Raw genomic sequence first — 19657 nt, 5'->3', positions numbered from 1 at the left:
TCTCTATTCCACTGATGGACCTATTTTATTGTAACATCTTCCCAGCCCATTTAGCCTATTCACAACTTTACAGTTACTCTTCTAAAATGAATTCTGTCAACATGGGTGAGCTCAACTCAGTGCTCCCTGGCTGTTGTCCAGAGCCATGCATTTGATTAAGCCCGACATGAAGACTTTAAATGCATCCACGAGTGTTTCGACACCACCTGGTTGAGGTAGCGTAAAGATGAACAGTATATTAGTGTCCTAAAAACAAGGGTCTCCTTCAAGGTTGAGGGAAACACGTGACAGCTGAGGGACAGCTGCATCTGTTGATTTTTGTCATTCATCTCCTCTGCTAAAACTCAATTTCACTTCTGTCAATGACCTTTCTTGATCTAACTTTTGTTTGATGTTCGTGAAGTTCATTTAAAAGGAATCGGCAGATTATGCTCTTTAAAGCCTTGTGGACAAAGATTCGACATATAGTGCATAAGCCCTTCAGGTGCTGAAGTTCGTGTCCCACTTGTAGTCTTTTCCTGATTCTGTTCCCCTCCCTTTTCTTTTATTACTTTCTGCCTCTCCATGAACTATCCCGTCAAAGGCAAAAACTAAAAAAATATAACTTTTAAGTTCCTGGATATAATGCTCTTCTCCTTCGTTTGTTCACCATTTGATGAATAAACGCTGCTGTAAACAAACAAACTTTATTTTAAATAACATAAGCCTCTTTTCCATAAAAGGAGGCATGTTCGAAAGGAATGATAAATTGGCTGCTCTTTAGCTCCTAGTTAAAATGGATTGTGGGTGGTTAATGAATATGCAGGTTTTTGCACTGATATACTGAGCCGGTCATAAAGGAATTCATAACTGAAACTTTTTAACTGTATTTCTGATCGAATAAATGCAGCCTTAGGGACGGTTCAGACAGAACGTGTTATTGCTGTTAAAGGGGTCATATAATGGTACATGCACTTTTACAAGTTGATTGTACTGAAATGTGTGTTGGCAGTGCCTGTACACAACCATCATAAAATGATAAAAATCCATCCAGTGTTTTTGTTTTAATCTCCTTATATGTTTTGTTGATATGCTGGAGCACTGTCTATGAGCAGAATGGCGTCTAAGCGATTGTGGTGTTCTGTTTTTGGGTGTAATAACGAACACAGCAGTCATTTTAATGTTCCTAAATCCGAACCGCTGAAGACGCAGTGGCTGAGTTTGTTTTCGAAGGGAATATTCCCCACGAGCAACGTCAATGCTCTCATGTTTGCGCGAATCATTTCTCAGCAGACTGCTTTATAAACGAGGGTCAGTATGAGCTGGTTTTGCTAAGAAGCTGCTCATGAAAAAAGGATCGGTACCAGCTATTCGTGTTCCTGCTGAACCTCTAGAACAACTGAAGTGAGTGTAACATTTTATTAAACTTTATATTAATATTTATATTAATCTTTGCAAATCGCTAGCTGCACGCTTCACAATGAATGCGTCTAAGGTTTACACTTAGGGTACATTACGGCATGTTTTCTATGTATGATGTTCTCAATATAATTCATAATCCCATGTTTATACTGAACAACGCGTTATGGTTATTGTGTTACAAACGGTGTACGCAAAGAACAGAGAGGCGGGGTGAGCAAAGCTCATTATCATTTAAAGTCATATGCACTGAAACGGCGTGCTGAAAGCAGAGCTGTTTTTGACCAAGCAAAATAAGTGTTTTCTTACAATACTAATGAGAATTTTTAATTAAAGTATATTACAAACTTTTAATTTAGACCCTAAAGAATCATACTAGCTTGTACAAAAATGGCATTATATGACCCCTTTAAAAACACGAGCTGCAGGTTAAAAGTTTAACTTATTTTAACTTGAGTGCCGCGTTTTTAGAATGCTGTGTAATGCGCGTGAAGCTGCAAAACAAGAGACGTGAGAGCAATGGTTAAAGGTGTCAATCTAACGCGTGTTTACATTGAAAAACAATGGAAAAGAAGCGCAGTGAATGCAAAATCTTTTTTTTTCAACAATTTTTTTTTTACAATCTGACCAAGCCCAGACTTTTGAACATGCATACTGCAAATTATACTGTGAGGACTTTTTATTGCTCAGAGGTTGCTCTTACATACTTCAGGAGATGTAATGGTTGTTCTCAATTAAGTTTTAAGTTTCAACATTAGATGTTTTTTTTTCCCAAAACTCCTTATGAGAAATATAGAGCTATAAAATAAATGTGGATAGCAAAACTGAGATCATTCGTTCTTTGAAGAATTTGATGACACATTTTTGTGTTCATATTGAAAACTCACATTTTTCTTCTGAAGACTCAAGTAATCTAAATTTGCTCTTCATGTAGTCTCATTTGAGACAAAGAGATCTCATTTGTGATTTTTCTTTCTTAGAAGCAGGACTAAAATGTCTAAGCTGTCAGTTTTGATCAGCATAAGTTGCATAGAATAGTCTGATCCGTACATGGAAACTCAATTCTTTGCAATGGCTTTGACATAATTCTGCATGTCATGTCTGGTCTGATATGCTCACAGTGAATAAAAGGCTCGAGTAAGACGTCTCCTTTGGCTGAATCCAGCTGTTCTGACTGGTAACCATTTCCATGTGAGTAATACTGCCTGGTGCCTAGCTTATGAAATGTTAACATTGTCTGTCTTTCTCTGTTATAAATGGCACTTTAGTTCATATTAACAGTCCAAAAGGCCAGGAATTTTAAGGTACACAGCGTTTAAATAAATTACAGTGAATCCATCCAGCAGGATAGTACAAATGTTCACACTAATTGCCAAATTTGTTACGTAATGTTTGTGTATCTCCTATAGTTTAAAAAATTACCTCACCACAAAGACCATCCCTGACCTCAGTGTAAAATATTTGGTGTATAATGTTACCTTTCAGTGCCAGATAAAATGATTATGTCAACAAAGGATCGAATAGCAAAAGTTGCATCCAGAATCCAGGGGGAACCTTGGAAGTAAAATGGCCACTGTCAAGTATTGATATATAGGCTTGCTGCAACCATCCAGTTTTTGGCGGTTTGAGGTTGCTGCTGTAAAATACGGCATTCTGTCTTTAATGATCCTTTTGGTCTTTGTCTGATTTCTGCTAGTGTACTTTTTAAATGTATTCAGACAGCTGATGGTCACAGTACATTCACTACATGTATCCACCATGCAGAATTAACCACCATTTGTACTAGTACAGTTTTGCCACTAGCCACTACTAGTTTCCAAGCAAATATGTTGTATCCGGGCTTGAGGTGTTCTTTACGGTACAGTGTATATGGACTACACTGTAAAAAAAATTATTCTTCAAAGTTGTAAATAAAACAAAGATTAAGGAGTGGGTTTTACAATAAAGTACCATTTCAATCTTTCACAATTTAATTTAATGTATTAAATGCCATTTCTTTGTAATTATTTGTAAAATTCACTAGCAATTTCTGAAAATTCAACTTGGGTCACATTCTGGGGTGTGTTTCCCAAAAACATCGCACATAGTCGCAAGTTCCGTTGTTACCAACTTAGTTGAATGATTTGGCATTTCCCAAAACAATAGTTGCGTCGCAAACTTACGTGGTTGGAAATACAGCTCTCGAGCTGTGGATAGAAGCACAGTTTCTTGTTAAAATGACATGTGGACTCAAATAGATAGTGCTCTTGGGCACAATAAGCAAGCTAACATTCAGTACATTCTATATCTTTCAATTAACTATATATTATACACTTTAGCATTTTCTAGCATTTCAACAATCGGCGTAATTTTTGAGGTTTGCACATGTGCATAAATGCGTACGGGAACCCTGGAGTACGACATATGAGGGAACCTGCGATGAATCAAACACCAATTAAATCAAAACGACAGGGGAATAAAAAGTTTAAACTTTAAAAGAATAAACAGTGAAGTGGTTCTCAGTTCGTTACAGCAGCATGTGAGAAAAATTATGTTACTGCTGACTGAATGAAATGAACCCCATTTATACGGGAGTAAAGACTACGCCAAATACCACGTTAACAAGATTGAAAAATTAATGGCTTTAACGGCTTTAATAACCCTAACCCTAGTAAACCAAAATTTCTGTTGCACTTAGTCACACTTAAGGCCTGTTCACACCGGGACGAATTTCGCGCGCGATATTCGCCGACGTTTAATGCCTCGTGACTAAACAAAGGGCGCCAATGTGAGTGTGCACACCGACACGAAAAAAAACACGCGTAAAAGCATTTTTTTTTTTAAAACGCCTCGGGTTCGTTTTTTTAGTTTGACGCACCGCGTCAAAAACCATCCGACCAATGAGATTGCCGCTTTTGCTCACGTGTCTGGAGCTTCTGAAGTAACAGTAAAACACAACTTGGGGGCGCTCAAACACAAAGCGGTCTTGCCGAGCACACATACGTAACGACGAAGAAGATATACGCCAAGTAGCGTCTACACTGCCCGGAAGAAATAAGACGAGGAAGATGCAAGGCAAGATGAATGTAGAGCTGCTGGTCTCGTTGGTGTCGGAACATAAAGAACAATATGACAAATGCGACAGCGACTACAAAAATCTTGATAAAAGAGAATGTTATGGAGTGGTATTGCAGAGCAAATGGGCGCCATCTAATGTCAGGGAATGAATTTACATGTTCACTCGGCTCATCGTCAGCGAAAATCGCTTGGGTGTGAACACAAAAAACGCGTTGAAAAATGCTGCCGAATAACGCGCGCCGATATTCGTCCCGGTGTGTACGAGCCTTTAGAGTTCTTTAATGGGTTTTAATGCAGATACCAATATCTGCCAATGGATGAAATAATATATAACACAATTTAATGACAGCGAATAATATTTACACTAAAACATGCATTTTACACACTATGTAGACAGAATTTATTGAGAAAACCCAAGAGCAAAATCTATTTAGCCGCGTTTCCACGGCAGGAATTATCCCCAGGAACTAGGAACTATGGGGTGGTACTCGGTGTGTTTCGACCGCAGGAACCAGGGTCTAAATGAAGTTCCGGGTAAAAAAATTCCCCCTGCTGGTGAAGTTCAGGAACTTTCAGGGGTGGGACTTGGGTGCTGAACATGCTTATTGGTTGAGTTCACACAGCATTTTGATTGGTTGACTCCACGTCAAAGTCTGTTGCAGTCAGAGTTGTTTGCTATTCGAATCAGCAATGGAGTTTAAAAAATACGACCGATGGACCGACGACAAGGTTCAGGCTTTATTAAGCTTAAATTCAGAGGATGAAATCCAGCGGGAACTGGAAAGTACCACGCCGTCCTACGTCACCGGACTAATTTGCCTAATCTTCACGGTACTCTAGAGTGCGATGGAAACCTGACAGCAACAGGTATTGGGGGAGTTCGGACAAACTGTTCCGGGTTATTTCAGTGGAAACGCGGCTTTTGAGGTCACATGTCATTTTAACAAGAAATTGTGCTTCTATCCTCAGCTCGAGAGCTGTAGTTACAACCACGTAAGTTTGTGACGCTGCTATTTGCAAATGTTTGTTCGAATTATGGTTTCTGGAAACGCCAAATCGTTCAACTATGTTGGTAACGATGGAACTTGCGACCATTACCATAGTTAGCTAAATCTTCTAAAAAATAACAATTTCTAAAGACAAACTATACATCCAAAAGTAAGCTACTCGTAGGGTGACTCCTGAAATGTGAAAAAAGTGGCTCCGTGATCCTACGAAAAATACCTTACATATGATTACATTTAGAAACGGATCAGTGGAGGAGACAAAAGGATATCGAAAAAGCTTGAAAAAAGACGAAAAAAGCTCTTTTCTTTTTATATATGTCATCAAGGCAAACAGGGAAATGATTCGCGGTATAGTTCTGGTGACATTCTAACAGTGGCTTTTTTTCCGATTTAGAATGCGGCGACTGGGAACTGCACTGAAGTTTTGTTTGAAATACATGTAATGCATAACAAATATGCGAATAAAATTGCAAAGTTTTGGATTCATATAAAAAGAACTTTCAGAATCTGTCATCAGATTGGATTCATTCAGATTGACGAAAATGTTAAATTTGGATGAAACTACTAGTTTGTCCAACCAATTGCTGATAAAAATTACACGCTTGACGCTTCAGCTTTAAATTTGACGACAGAATCTGAAATGGCACCAAATTACATACAGGCCTTTATTACCGGTCCTATTCCCAGCTGAGAGCAACTACAAAGACCTGCATTAGCACAACAGCAGGGTTTGAGTAGGACTATGAATTGTGGGAGTACATTATTGAATATGCATGTACATATGCACACACTCATATCTAGGTACTGGATCTGCCAGTATCAACCCACTATGCTTGATTATCAGATCTACGGGGAGTAGAGGAAAGAATGAAAAGAGGATGGCTGATGGCAGAACGTTGGCACAGTGCCACCAATGTGGGTGTTGGGAGATATTACCCCTTCAACAGATCTCTGATCAGCAACACAGTTTCTTCTACAGAATGCTGTTTAGAGTTTGAATACGAGAAACTGAGCATGAAATAGTCTCAAAGAGCAGCAAGTTTGAACTGCTGAAGAGCATCTGGGCTTTCAATATGACAATGTTCTGGTCAGAAAAGAGCAGTTTATCCCAGACAGGGAACATCTGTATTAATATATATTTGATGGAAGAAACGAAAGCCTACTTTTGTGCCCTTGCACCCAAAAAAAAAAATAATCCAACTCCAACAAGATGCATCTCTTGGAGAGAAAGGGCAAACTGTTCGTGTGGTTCTGGATGACATTTCAAAGATGAAGAACATTCTGTTTACTTCTGTTTCACTGATTTGACTGAAATAAGTGAGCGCTAACCTTTAGCACTATGATATTTATCAGACTGTGTACTCATCACTCTTCAGCCAAAAGATAATTTGCCCACACAATCTGGTGTCTCCAACAACATATGGTACTGAATATATATAAGATGTTTAAAAGCAAAGACAAGTTAAAAGATAACACATTATATAAGTGATGCACTAAAATAAATATTCTTGGTAAATACTGTATACAACAAAAGGTGACAATTATGGACAAACTGGGCCAAAAAGCACCAAGACTGATCTGTTCAGATGACCCAGATTTTGTGGACTATTTTTATTCCTTCAATTTTGTTAGGCCTATTTAAAAAGAAATTCCAGTAAAGTTTGGTTAAAAATTCTGCACATTCCTGCATATTTCTTACGAATAATGAGAACATTTGTTTTATAAATGAGAAGGAAAAAAAGAAGAAAGTATGGACAAGATGGTAACAGAGTATAACATGCTGGAGGACAAAGAGATGCAAAGGGTGTGGTGGTTCTTGAGGAATTTTTGCCTTCAGTAATCAGCAGAAAAGCACAATGAATGTCTCGACAGCTTTTTTGTCAAGAAAGATACTCGTATAGAGACACAGGATGACATATGGCTTGATCATATTTCAAAAAGCAGTGAAATACATCTCATGCCATTCTACCACATAATAGGACGTGTGCAGGATCACATGCCACTAACACCTGAAGAGCTTATGATGATATATCTAGTATATTTAAAGGTGTGTAATTTCTGCCACGCTATAACAGCACCAAACAGAACTGCAAAATGTCTGTTTCAGAAGAAATGAAGGGTGTCCAATAAAGAAAATTAAAAATATTTTAAAAGTCCAGTTTAAAACACATGTACCTTCTTACTACTTCAACTTCATGTTTTTTTTTTTTTATAAAATCCTCATTGTTTTATTTATTTATCTGCATGACTGATTTTTATCTACATGACTGATTTGCTGGACAAAGTTTGCCAAGTTTGTCTTCATTATAATATCAGGACAGTTATATCCCCCTGACAATTTTCACATTTTGAACCAAATAATGCCTAAATTAATTTTAATGCTCAAATTTAAAACAATGCTCATCATAGAATGTGTGTTTGCAGGGCATTTTATGCATGAATAGCATTTTTAATGTATTTTTGAATTAATCAATAGATCCAGACAAAAAAAAAAGTCCAGTCATGAAAAAAAAAGGCTTCTTTAGACTTAAGTTTTTTTTTTTGGAAACAGTCATAAGTGGTTCTTCTTAAAGGGATAGTCCGCCCAAAAATGACATCTAAATAGTTTTGGTTCACATTGACTACTATTATATGGACAAAAAAGTGAGTAAATGATGACAGAATTTTCATTTTGGGGTTTGACTGTCCCTGACCAGCCACCAACGTACTAAAAAAAACACTTAGGACACCTTAGTAACTGCTTAACAATGGCCTGGCAAAACCCCACTAGTAGTTTCTTCCAAAAATACAAAAATCAAGTTAACTAATAACATCACTCAAAGTAAACAGTCTTCATCTAGGTTATTTGGCAGGACCACTGAGAATTACCTTGAAACCACCTGAAACACAAACACAGCAACTGCAGGTATGCCTGCAAAAATCAATAAAGATTTTGGAGAAAGTATAAAACACATGAAGGGCCTGAAGCCCCTGGCTCCCTTTGAATGGGCCGGTAGCCAAGCCTGAGTGAAGGGCATGCGAGCATGAGGGAGATGTGGGAGGAGGCGTCTAAGATCGTGGGGGATGGGGGCAGACAGCAAGACTCGAGGTGCTACTATTGTGGTGTATGATTTCTGTAACATGAGCAACCTACTAACTCACACGCATGCACACACATCCAGAAAAAAAAAAATCCACATCTGCCTCCTCAAGAATGAGTTAGCCACCAGGTGTTTGCAGCTGTCTGTGGATTTTATGGTAAACACAGAGAGAAAGAGAGATGGAGAGTGATAAAGACAGAGGGGTCGATGAGAGGCAGTGATTTCGAGGGAGATTTTGGAGAAAACATTATCGAGGACTTCCGAAATCTCATTTGCATTGTGAGGATTTCTGCCAGATCCCGAATCGGTTCCTGGCCAGTGACGTGTCCCACAGATGGGGCTCTCCAAAAGTGACGGGCTGCGTTCAACCAATTAAATAGTGCATTTTGGACGGGTGCGCTAAGCTGGTTATTAGTCTGGAGAATAATAATGAGATAAAGCCAAAAAATCACAAGGGACATGGTGTGCAAAATTAAGCCTTTTATCAGTACATACGATGTATTTCCCATTTATTTTAATGGCATAAAAAAAAACTGTCTACAGATGTGTCCTTAACACTGTTGCATGAAGCATATAATTGCTATTGATCCAAAAGGAGATTATTTATGAATGGTATTGGTGGGGAAAATGTCCTCCTTCCATTTCAAATAAAGGAATAGAGAAAGTAATAGTCAGCAGTCTAATAATTACATATTTCAATGTTAAAGGGGTAGTTCACCTAGAAATGAATCTACTCATGTCATTTCAAACTGGTATGACTTTCCTTTCTTCTTTGAAACACAAAGTAGATATTTAAAAAAATGTAACTTTTCCATAAAACAAAAGCATGTACACTACCATCTAAAGTTTTAATGTCTCACGGTCTTCTTCAATGTCACAAAATCCTTCAGAAATCATTCTAAAATGCTGATTTGGTGCTCAAGAAACATTTCTTATTATTATCAATGTTGAAAACTATGGAAGCTTGTTTCCGCCACTGAATGAAAAATAAAAAAGGTAATTGCGACTTTTTATCTCACAATTCTGACTTTTTTTCTCACAATTGCGAGTTTACATCTCGCAATTCTGAATTTATTTCTCAGAATTGCGAGATGTAAAGTCAGAATTGCGTGATATAAAGTCAGAATTGCGTGATATAAAATCACAATTGCGTGATATAAAATCACAATTGCGTGATATAAAGTCGAAATTGCGTGTTGTAAAGTCAGAATTGTGAGATATAAACTATTCTGAGGGGGAAAAAGTTAGTCTTTTTTCCCCCTTAGAATTGGCCTGATAACTTGCAATTGCGAGTTTATATCTCACAATTCTGAGAAAAGATGTCAGAATTTCGAGATGTAAACTCGCAATTGTGAGAAAAAAAGTCAGAATTCCTTCTTTTTTTCTCGCAATTGCGACTATTTCTCATAATTGCGACTTTATATCTCGCAATTGCGACTTTATTTCTCAGAATTGCGACTTTATATCTCGCAATTGCGACTTTATTTCTCAGAATTGCGACTTTATATCTCGCAATTGCGACTTTATTTCTCACAATTCTGACTTCATATCTCGCAATTGTGAGATAAAAAGTCGCAATTATTTTTTTTTATTTTTTTATTCAGTGGCGGAAACAAGTTTCCATAGAAAACAGTTGTATTGCTAAATATTTATGTGGAAACCATGATTTAGAAAGTTACATTTCATTTTTTGGTAACATTATACATTTTTTACTGTCACTTTTGATTTAATGTATGGCTGAATAAATGTAAAGATCGTACTGACCCAAACTTTTTTAACATTAGTGAAGAGACTTGTCAAGCTCCAAGGACAAAAAACAAACAAAAAAACATATAGGAACCATACGCATCCATACCACTTGTTCAGTTTATTCATCACAAATGTGATTTTACCTTGTAATAATTTAGACAAATATTACAATTTTACAATTTGTTTAGAAAATCCCAATGAAGTATAATTTAAAAGAATAATTTTCAGTGGTGATTTTCATGCCAGTGTGTCCATGATTTTTAGTTTCGGACAAGAATTGTAATGATATTGCATGCATAATATATTCTAATACAAAATCTTTGTGTGAGGAGCAGACCGCTACATATACTGTATATAGACAAGTCATATGGCCCACTTTATGGTGTTTTCTTGCTTCTGGAGCTTGACGTCATCCGTCCTCATTCACTTCCATTTTATGGACATTCAGCAAAATATCTCATTTTGTGTTCCAACAAAATAAAGTAAGTCAAATAGATTAAATGGTGACAGAAGTTTCATTTTCAGACAAACTATGCCTTTAAGAGAAATTGCTCTTTTTATTATTGAACAGTCTGTAAAGAAAAGAAAAACTGGGACAATTTGAGTGTGACCAATCTAATTTTGGATTCATTTTACAGCTTTCTAAAATAAAAAATAAAAACACATTCTGTGAGAAAGTGAGGGAGAGGGGCAAAAAGAAGCTGGCATCCGTCCACTGTAAATTCTTCACCCCCTTCGTTGCACTTGGATGATTGTTATTCATTCTCACGCTTCATTAATGTGGTCAGTCTCCACATCTGACTCTGATAAACATGCCATCACTATAAGCCCAGGGTTTTACACATTTACTCTTTAGTTGTATCAAAATGTTGCTTCGATGGCAGATTGTGCCACTCGGAACGTCCCTAAAAAAGCAAGATTCTACACAGATCATTGAATAAAGTAACATGAGACATGCTGGCAGCTCCGACGGCCTCGTGGCCACAGCAAGTTTGACACATTTCCCAGACCACCACACTAATATTGTAAAAAGTAAGCCAACAAAAAATAAGGAGCAGCCAGACTGGATTCCTTCACAAAATGACTAGACATAGTTTTCTTTATTCTTGAAACAGTCAGTGCTTTAAAGGTATCTCCTTGTTCAAATACAGCTCAGATGAAGACTAGATGACAAACACAGAGGCTTTTCCTTTCAATGACACAATTGGCAAGTCACAAAAGGCTTTGATAAGAGCAACCTCTATCAGATAGTGATCTAACCCTGTAAACTCACCTGTGGATCTCAGACACGCACACCTCCAACTACCATCCCCCCCATTCGGCTTCCTACTGATACATGCAGGCATTTAACTGAGGAATCTCATGCCATTGTTTTGGCTGAACTCAAAGCGGGTGACTTCAAGGATTGGCCTGCGGTGCTGTCGTCTAGCCTGTCTCAGCTCATCACTTCAGGGAAATCTTAGAAGAAGGATCAAAACCTTGACTTCAGGGATATGTTCAAAAGAGATCTAATACTGATGTTTGAAAGTAAAGGGCTGTTCTGTGGTTGAGCACTGAAGGGTCTAGTGGATTTGATGGGATGATTATTTTGTTTACAGGTTTAAAATATGAAATGGTCACCATAGTTACTGCCTGACCTTTCAGTGATTCATATACAGTGAATTTTTGTGGTTTACCAGGGTGAACATTAATGAATGACTCATTAGCGTTGGTTTGGATGCATCCAAGTACTTTATATGGTAACACTTTACAATAAGGTCTCATTTGTTAAAATTAGTTCGTGTATTAATGATTTGCCTGGTAAGAATTGTTTTACAGTACAGCCAAATATGAGATGGACATCAGGTCTCGTGTAATTTTAACATGGCACATTAAAAATAGTTCTATTTAAAAAAAAATGTGTTGCACTCGATCTAGCTGTGTTTAAATGCAATAACACATCTTCGAAAGAGCCTATTTATGCAGGGCTTCCTTAAGATGAGGGCTTTCAATTACCAATGGCAGACAGGGTGACGGTTAAGGAAACCTGTATGAAAACAGTCATTATTTTTGCGAATCCATTTGGTGACACTGGTGGCACAGAAAATACAAATTTGATTCACGCTGCTTACATATGTTTCATTATTATAAAAATGTTTTGACCTTGTAATTTTTTTTATAACTGAATCTAACAGTGAAACAACAGACTTCTCTCTGATGTATGCTGGACTTCTTAAACCCCACCCCTTTCTTGCATTCGACTGCAAGCCTGCTTTCAGATCTCCCTCAACCAATCAACAAGAAGTCCCTGGCCAAGAAGCCAATGTGGAAAATGTTTCTTTTCGATAAACTGTTTCACTTAGATCATGTTACAATAAGGAAGGAATGTTCTGACTGAGGTAAAGAAAACTAGATGTACACCCTAATGAATACCACTATGAATTAGCACTGCATACCTCAAACTGAACTTTGAAAGGTAAATATGTGCAGTAATGGTGCAGTAAATGTGAGTTATGGTGTAAGAAACAAGTGCACAATTCAAAGCACGCAATCAAACAGACGTTTTACAAATACAATGCATATTTGTTGCATGCATGCATGTTTAATCAATAACACAAGTGTACAGTTTTGTTCAGGTAATTGCCTTCTTGCTGCCCCCTGTTGGTAAGAGTCATTAAAGGCTCAGTGTGATTGGATTAGATAAGAGATTAACTCTTAAACTTGAGATGAACCTTCCAATCAGAAACTTCCCAACAACAATCAGTGTTGTTTCATATTGCATACCCATAACACACAATTGTGCAATATACTCAGCACCACAGTTGCAAATACTGACAGTTTAAACTCAAATATGTAAGGGTCTCAATCTTCGTCTAATCCACATGTTGTTGCTCACTGAAGCTGAACTGCAAAACAACAATGCCGATTATCCCTATAGAGGTCTTCACTGATTTCCACCTTCTGCCAGGCCAAAACAATAAGCCCACAGGGTTTTACATGACATTCCCTGTCAAGAGTGACAGACAGGGGCTCAACCCAAGATTGTGGGCATAGAAACCCCTTCAAACCAGAAACAGCCACTCAATTGTATCGCCTCTACTGTGGGTCATGGGCTGCTATGGGAAGCAGGAAGTCTAAGGCAAGGCATCTTTGTCGCTGGCACACAATGCAGCTCATACGAACTTAAGGGAATGAGTACGGACATCTGGATAAAAATGCATATTTTGGCGGATGTCCTATATTAGGATTTTCACTAGAGCTCCGGTTTTCACTTCTGATTGATATGAAGATTTCTCATTGACTTTTGCTGTGGCCGTGAAAGGAGCCCAATATGTCGGATTTATGAATAATAAAATGACAGAAATATTATTAAAAATGTAATAAAATTAGTATTAATAATGTTATATTACTATTTGATACTGTTATGCTTATAGTTAATTAAAATAAACAGGTTATCCGTTTACACAAAAGGGATAAAATACTATTAATAATTAATAAAATTATTAATAATTTTACAATATGACCTAATAATATTTAATAATTTAATATAATTAACACTACTATTAATATATATATATATATATATTAATAATAGTAGTCATAGTGTGTGTGTGGGGGGGGGGGGGGGGAGTGATATTAATATATAATGTTATTATATACACTACAATTTGATACTGTTTTAATATTGGGTCTTTTATGCTTAGTCAAAATAAATGGTTATTTGTGTGACAATTTACACAAAAAAGGTTTTAAAAAAACGAATCAAAGCCTTTTTTCAGTACATATTCTATCATCCACATCACAGTCCCTATAAATTGTAAGGATGACACTTTCAATGTCAAGTTCTTTGATGAAAAATCGCCCCTTCACATTGAGGGAGCAAGGTGACCCCTCTTAATCATAGGGGCAGTTATCTAACGGGGTGTTCAATAATCCCAGGACAGACAGCTTTGGTTCATCTGCTGGGGAACTGGAAGGACCTTATTAACACAAGGGTGAACAGAAGGTGGGAAAGGGGCTTGTTAAGAATCTTTGGAAGAACCAGCATTATAGGAGAGTCCTGATCTACACTGAACAAAATATGTTGGGAGAGAAAAAGAAAAAGCGATGAAGTCGGAAAATAGTGTAAAAGGATGGACAAAAAAGTAGTCGGATAACACAACAGGGGATAGATATAGATGGACAAGGAGAGGATTATGCAGTGGGGGTCCATCATCTGTTCCCTAATGAGAAGGCCTGGTTCGGTAGTCGTCTATAGGTCACGTACAAGAGACCTACAGGGCAATTTGCACAGATATAAGCTTTATGTTTTGAGGATAGGCCTACAAACGTATGATTATACAACTGAGTAGCATATTGTGAACAGCTTACTTATCACTGTGAGAATCTCTCATATCATCAGATTTTTGAGCCCTCTATAAATGAGTTCCACAGACTGTATCTGAGAACAGACACACAAAGCCTGTATTTGTGACCAGTCCCATGATCTGAACCACTTCATAACGCCAGAGGAAACTGCAAATTGGCTAGTTATTAACATGAAACCTCTTTAAATATTTGCTTTGTTAAATACATATTTGCTTTGCATTACTAGATAAAATAGGGTAATTGGGTTTAAATGTTTTAAGAAATACCAATTCTAGGATGTTTTAGAAAAAAAATCACTGTTTTAAAGCACTTAGTCCACCTGCTGTTTTTGTATCAAGGCCAGTTTTAACAGTTTACGTACAGTTTTATGCAAATTCAGTATATGAAAATGAAATGAAAGTGAACTTTGCTTATTTAAAAGCAATATTGTATTATTGTATAAACAAGTACTATGTATTTTTAGTATAAAGTTTCTATGTTTGTGAACAAGCTTAACGTATTTATTAGCTCACGTGCAGTGTGTTTTGATGAGAAACTTCAGACTTTTCTCACGCGAATACCAAAGCCAAGGTAAAAACGCTTTACAAATGTGGTCTAAGTAACTTTAAACGGACGATATACATGTATGCTATTACAAACAGAATGTTTTAAACACCGCACAATGTGGTACAGTATAACTGCAGCATCCTAAAACAATCGCATGCATCCCATTCAAACGCGCGCGGTCGTAACGCTCCAAAAGTTTCCCATAAAATTAAACCACAACAAAAAACAGCGCCGCGAGGAAAAATGAGGTAAAATTGACTTACCTTGCCACGCAATAGCGCACAGTTGAAGAAGAAGCAGTAAAAGTGAAGTGTTTGGCAGAGCCATGTTTCTGAAGTTATCCATCTGAATGAAGCGCACTAGAGGAGCTCAGCAGTTTTGGCCAGGAGGAGCGCGAGAGAGGGAGGGAGGGAGATGGAGTCGAGTTGCAAATGCTCCCTTTCTGCTCACTATTGTAATTGTACTGTCCCACTGCGAGTGGGAGGAAATTCGGGACATTCAATTAATACTCCCCACCCTACAAAATAAAAAAAAAAATCATATTTGTTTGGTTTGGTCTCATTGGCTATTTTGCCCGCGCGTGAAGGCTAGTGTAGTACGCATTAATGTTTATATGTGATATACTTGCAAAAAGTGCCTTCCGTTCCTTGCATGTTTTGGACATGGTGCCGTGTTGATAACATGTGTATTGACATGTACCTTCATAATACCATCGTATTTTTTTTTTTTAAATATATATAATTTCGAGTTCAAAGTTGTATTTTGGTCAGTACCATGGTATTAATTATTACCATCTGATACCATGGTAAAACCACAGTACTGGTCAGGAATTGTTCCTGGAGCCAGAATTTTATTTTATTTTATTTTATTTTTTATGAAAAAGACTTCTCTCCATTGTTCTGGAAAGGAGGTGTTGTTGATGGTTGTGTGTTGGTTTAGGAGAGGGACTTCTTCTAACCCAATGTGTCAGCATGCAGGTTGTTAACAACCTCTACTGCTATCACCACTCCTCTATCACCTTAGCTAACAGCTGCTGGAGGGAGGGGTGGGTGTGTGTGTGTGTGTGAGAGAGAGAGAGAGAGAGAGAGAGAGAGAGAGAGAGAGAGAGAGAGAGAGAGAGAGAGAGAGAGAGAGAGAGAGAGAGAGAGAGAGAGAGAGAGAGAGAGAGAGAGAGCGGGCCAGAGGAGGGCTGTCCCTCCAGCTGTCTACCCAGCCTCCTGCCATCATTCCATGCGCCTTTTACCCAAAACTGGGCCATAAAACACAACATTCATTCATGAGCTCAAGTGCTCATTTAGTTCTTGAGGGGGAATAAGGTAAACAGATTTGTCTTTTTTCCACAATATATATGGGCTCGAAGATGAGAATGCAGCATAAGCAGCAATAAAGCCCATTTTTATTACGATCTTCAATAACCTTTAAAGAGATAGATGGTTTAAAAAATGAAAAGAAAATTCTGTCATTGTTTACTTACCTTAATGTTCAATACTTGCATTACCTCCGTTCTTCAATAAAACACAGAGACATTTTGCATAATGTTCATGCTGCTTTTTTCAAACAATGAAATCATATTGTGACCAGGGCATGTTAAAAAAAAAAATCTAAATCATTTGAAGTCATGCATAACTTTAGACACCGTAATTAAAAGGAATTTACTCACTTTCATGTCAATCCAAACCTGACTTTCTTTCTTCTGTATAAGACAAAAGAGGATATTTGAAGAATTATGATTAAACTGTTTTTGTCCATATTATGGCAATGGAAATTTTCAAGCTCCAAAAAGGACACAACATGAAACAAACTCAATTCTTCTGAAGCGAAACAATCACTCAAATATGAACATAAATAAGAAATATAAGCGTTTCATATCAATCCAAAATATTTATCAACATAAGCAGAATACATAATCAAATAATGCAAGATGAACATCAAAATCATGACATTTGGTCAAAAAAACCAATATGGTTTCAGTCAGGTGGTTTATGTTTGAGGTTCGTGTTTTCACATTTACATCCTTTTCGGAGAAAGATTGTGAATGAATCAGCTTCAATTTTGTTCTATTCGTCACACAAAGCTACTAACTGTAGAAGACTTGTAATATTACACATTAATCATATGGACTACTTTTATGGTGGTTTGATGGTTATTTTTAGAGCTTGACACCTCAACATGAGGGTGAGTAAATGATGACAAAAAATGTCAGTGTTGGATGAACTATCCCTTTAATAAAATCTGAAAACCTGGAGCACAATCTCATTTTGAGTGAAGTGTAACCTTAATGTAATTGAAAATTGAAAAGTCTCTCTTTTTAAAAATATTTTAAAACTTACAGAGTGCACTATTAGAACAAAAGCTGGCAGTGAACCAAATCCAGGTCAGTAATATTGAGGGGCTCCACACACTGAGCCCTCAGACTTATAAGTGCGCTTTGAGGCCACTGAAGGAAATCATATATGACCAAAGAGGGAAAAAAAGAGAATCGTACGGCTTTGATGTTGACTCAGTCAGAATTCAGATCTCTCTCTCTCTCTCTCTCTCTCTCTCTCTCTCTCTCTCTCTCTCTCTCTCTCTCTCTCTGCTCCCTCCCTTCCCTCTTCTACGTTCCATCTTCTTGTCCACAATCATTCTCTTTCACTCTAAAGGAAGAAATACAATTTCACTGTCACATTTATATATACATTATTCATCCTTAAACAATCCCTGTATTCTTTCACTCCATGTCTCTGTTCCCTCTCCTCTGAATTGTTGCATATTTCCTTTTAAATCTTGTCCAAGTACCAGCATCTGTGTGTCTCATAGCAGTGTAACAGGTTGCAGCAGACAGAAGATGTGGGTTGATTCGCAGAAAAAATATTTTTGAAAAACATATCTTAAAGAGATTTAGTTAACATATCTTAAAGTCCCCATGTAGTCAATAATTGTATCCCTTAAAACTCATCTTTGATCACCAAAATGACATATTTAAAGGGATACTCCACCCAAAAATGAAAATTCTGTCATTATTTACTCACCCTCAAGTTGTTGCAAACCTGAGTTTCTTTCTTCTGCTGAACACAAAGGAAGATATTTTGAAGAACGATTGGAACTTTGGCACCATTGACTTCCATAGTATTTTTTTTTTTTCTACTATGGAAGTCAATGGTGCCAAACAACTGTTTGGTTCCAATCGTTCTTCAAAATATCTTCCTTTGTGTTCAGCAGAAGAAAGAAACTCATACAGGTTTGCAACAACTTGAGGGTGAGTAAATGATGACAGAATTTTCATTTTTGGGTGGATTTTCACTTTAAACGTTTTTTTTCCTGTGAAAAAAAAATTCTTCATGCCTTAAAATAGCTTGAATGTACTACACCCTTGCTTCATTTAGTATACAGGGATTCATGAATGTGCAAATTAGCCCCGCCTCCACTCACTCACACCAGCTCGGACTACCTGATCCACTCGCTTAACACAATGGGCAAGTGGAAATACTGGTTTTATTCAGCCATATTGAACCAGAAACTGATTCAGAAGAAGAAGTGGAAGAGTGAATTATACAAGCTCGTCTATAAGTCAATGTATCAGAATGGTAGTGCGTTTTATGTATCGCTCTCACACATTACGGTATTAATATGATCAGCCTTTTCCTTGACTACGTTATCAAGCAGCTAAAGGCCTGTTCACACCGGGACGAATTTCGCGCGCGATATTCGCCGACGTTTAACGCCTCGTGACTAAACAAAGGGCGCCAATGTGAGTGTGCACACCGACGCGGAAAACGCCACGCGTAAAAGCGTCATTTTTTAAAAAACGCCTCGGGTTCGTTTTTTTAGTTTGACGCGCCGCGTCAAAAACTATCCGACCAATGAGATTGGCGCTTTTGCTCACGTGTCTGGAGCTTCTGAAGTAACAGTAAAACACAACCCGGGGTCGCTCAAACACAAAACGGTCTTGCCGAGCACACATACGTAACGGCGAAGAAGATATACGCCAAGTAGCGTCTACACTGCCGGGAAGAAATAAGACGAGGAAGATGCAAGGCAAGATGAATGTAGAGCTGCTGGTCTCGTTGGTGTCGGAACATAAAGAACTATGACAAACGCGACAGCAACTACAAAAATCTTGATAAAAGAGAATGTTATGGAGTGGTATTGCAGAGCAAATGGGCGCCATCTAATGTCAGGGAAGGAATTTGCATGTTCACTCGGCTCATCGTCAGCGAAAATCGCTTGGGTGTGAACACAAAAAACGCATTGAAAAACGCTGCCGAATAACGCGCGCCGATATTCGTCCCGGTGTGTACGAGCCTTTATAATGTGTTGTCAATGTTACACAAACCATGTTTCCGTTCGCCATCTCAGTCTGTCTTCTAAAAATCAGTATCCTTAAGGGCCGTACACACCAGGACGAATATCGGCGCGCGTTATTCGTCAGCGTTTTTCGACGCGTTTTTTGTGTTCACACCCAAGCGATTTTCGCTGACGACGAGCCGAGTG

At 37.7% G+C, this 19657-nt stretch overlaps 1 protein-coding gene across 3 annotated transcripts in view; it reads right to left on the bottom strand.

Moving 5' to 3' along the window:
- The window catches only part of mcama (melanoma cell adhesion molecule a), a 60392-nt gene extending 44756 nt beyond the window's left edge, over positions 1-15636 (bottom strand). For 2 of the 3 annotated variants that reach the window (XM_056252896.1, XM_056252898.1), the window contains exon 1: positions 15448-15636. In XM_056252896.1, the coding sequence (XP_056108871.1) occupies positions 15448-15529 (82 nt within the window). In that variant the 5' untranslated portion in view covers positions 15530-15636. Of the gene's footprint in view, positions 1-11564; positions 11801-15447 lie in introns of those variants that run through there. The other variant, XM_056252897.1, reaches the window with a different exon arrangement.
- Positions 15637-19657: the final 4021 nt, after the last annotated feature.

This window comes from Rhinichthys klamathensis, unplaced genomic scaffold (assembly GCF_029890125.1).
Source record: "Rhinichthys klamathensis goyatoka isolate OS25496 unplaced genomic scaffold, OSU_Roscu_1.1 h1tg000099l_1, whole genome shotgun sequence".
Lineage (NCBI taxonomy): Eukaryota > Metazoa > Chordata > Actinopteri > Cypriniformes > Leuciscidae > Rhinichthys > Rhinichthys klamathensis.
Note: the sequence above shows the minus strand (reverse complement) of the source record. Positions and strands in the feature narration are given on the sequence as shown.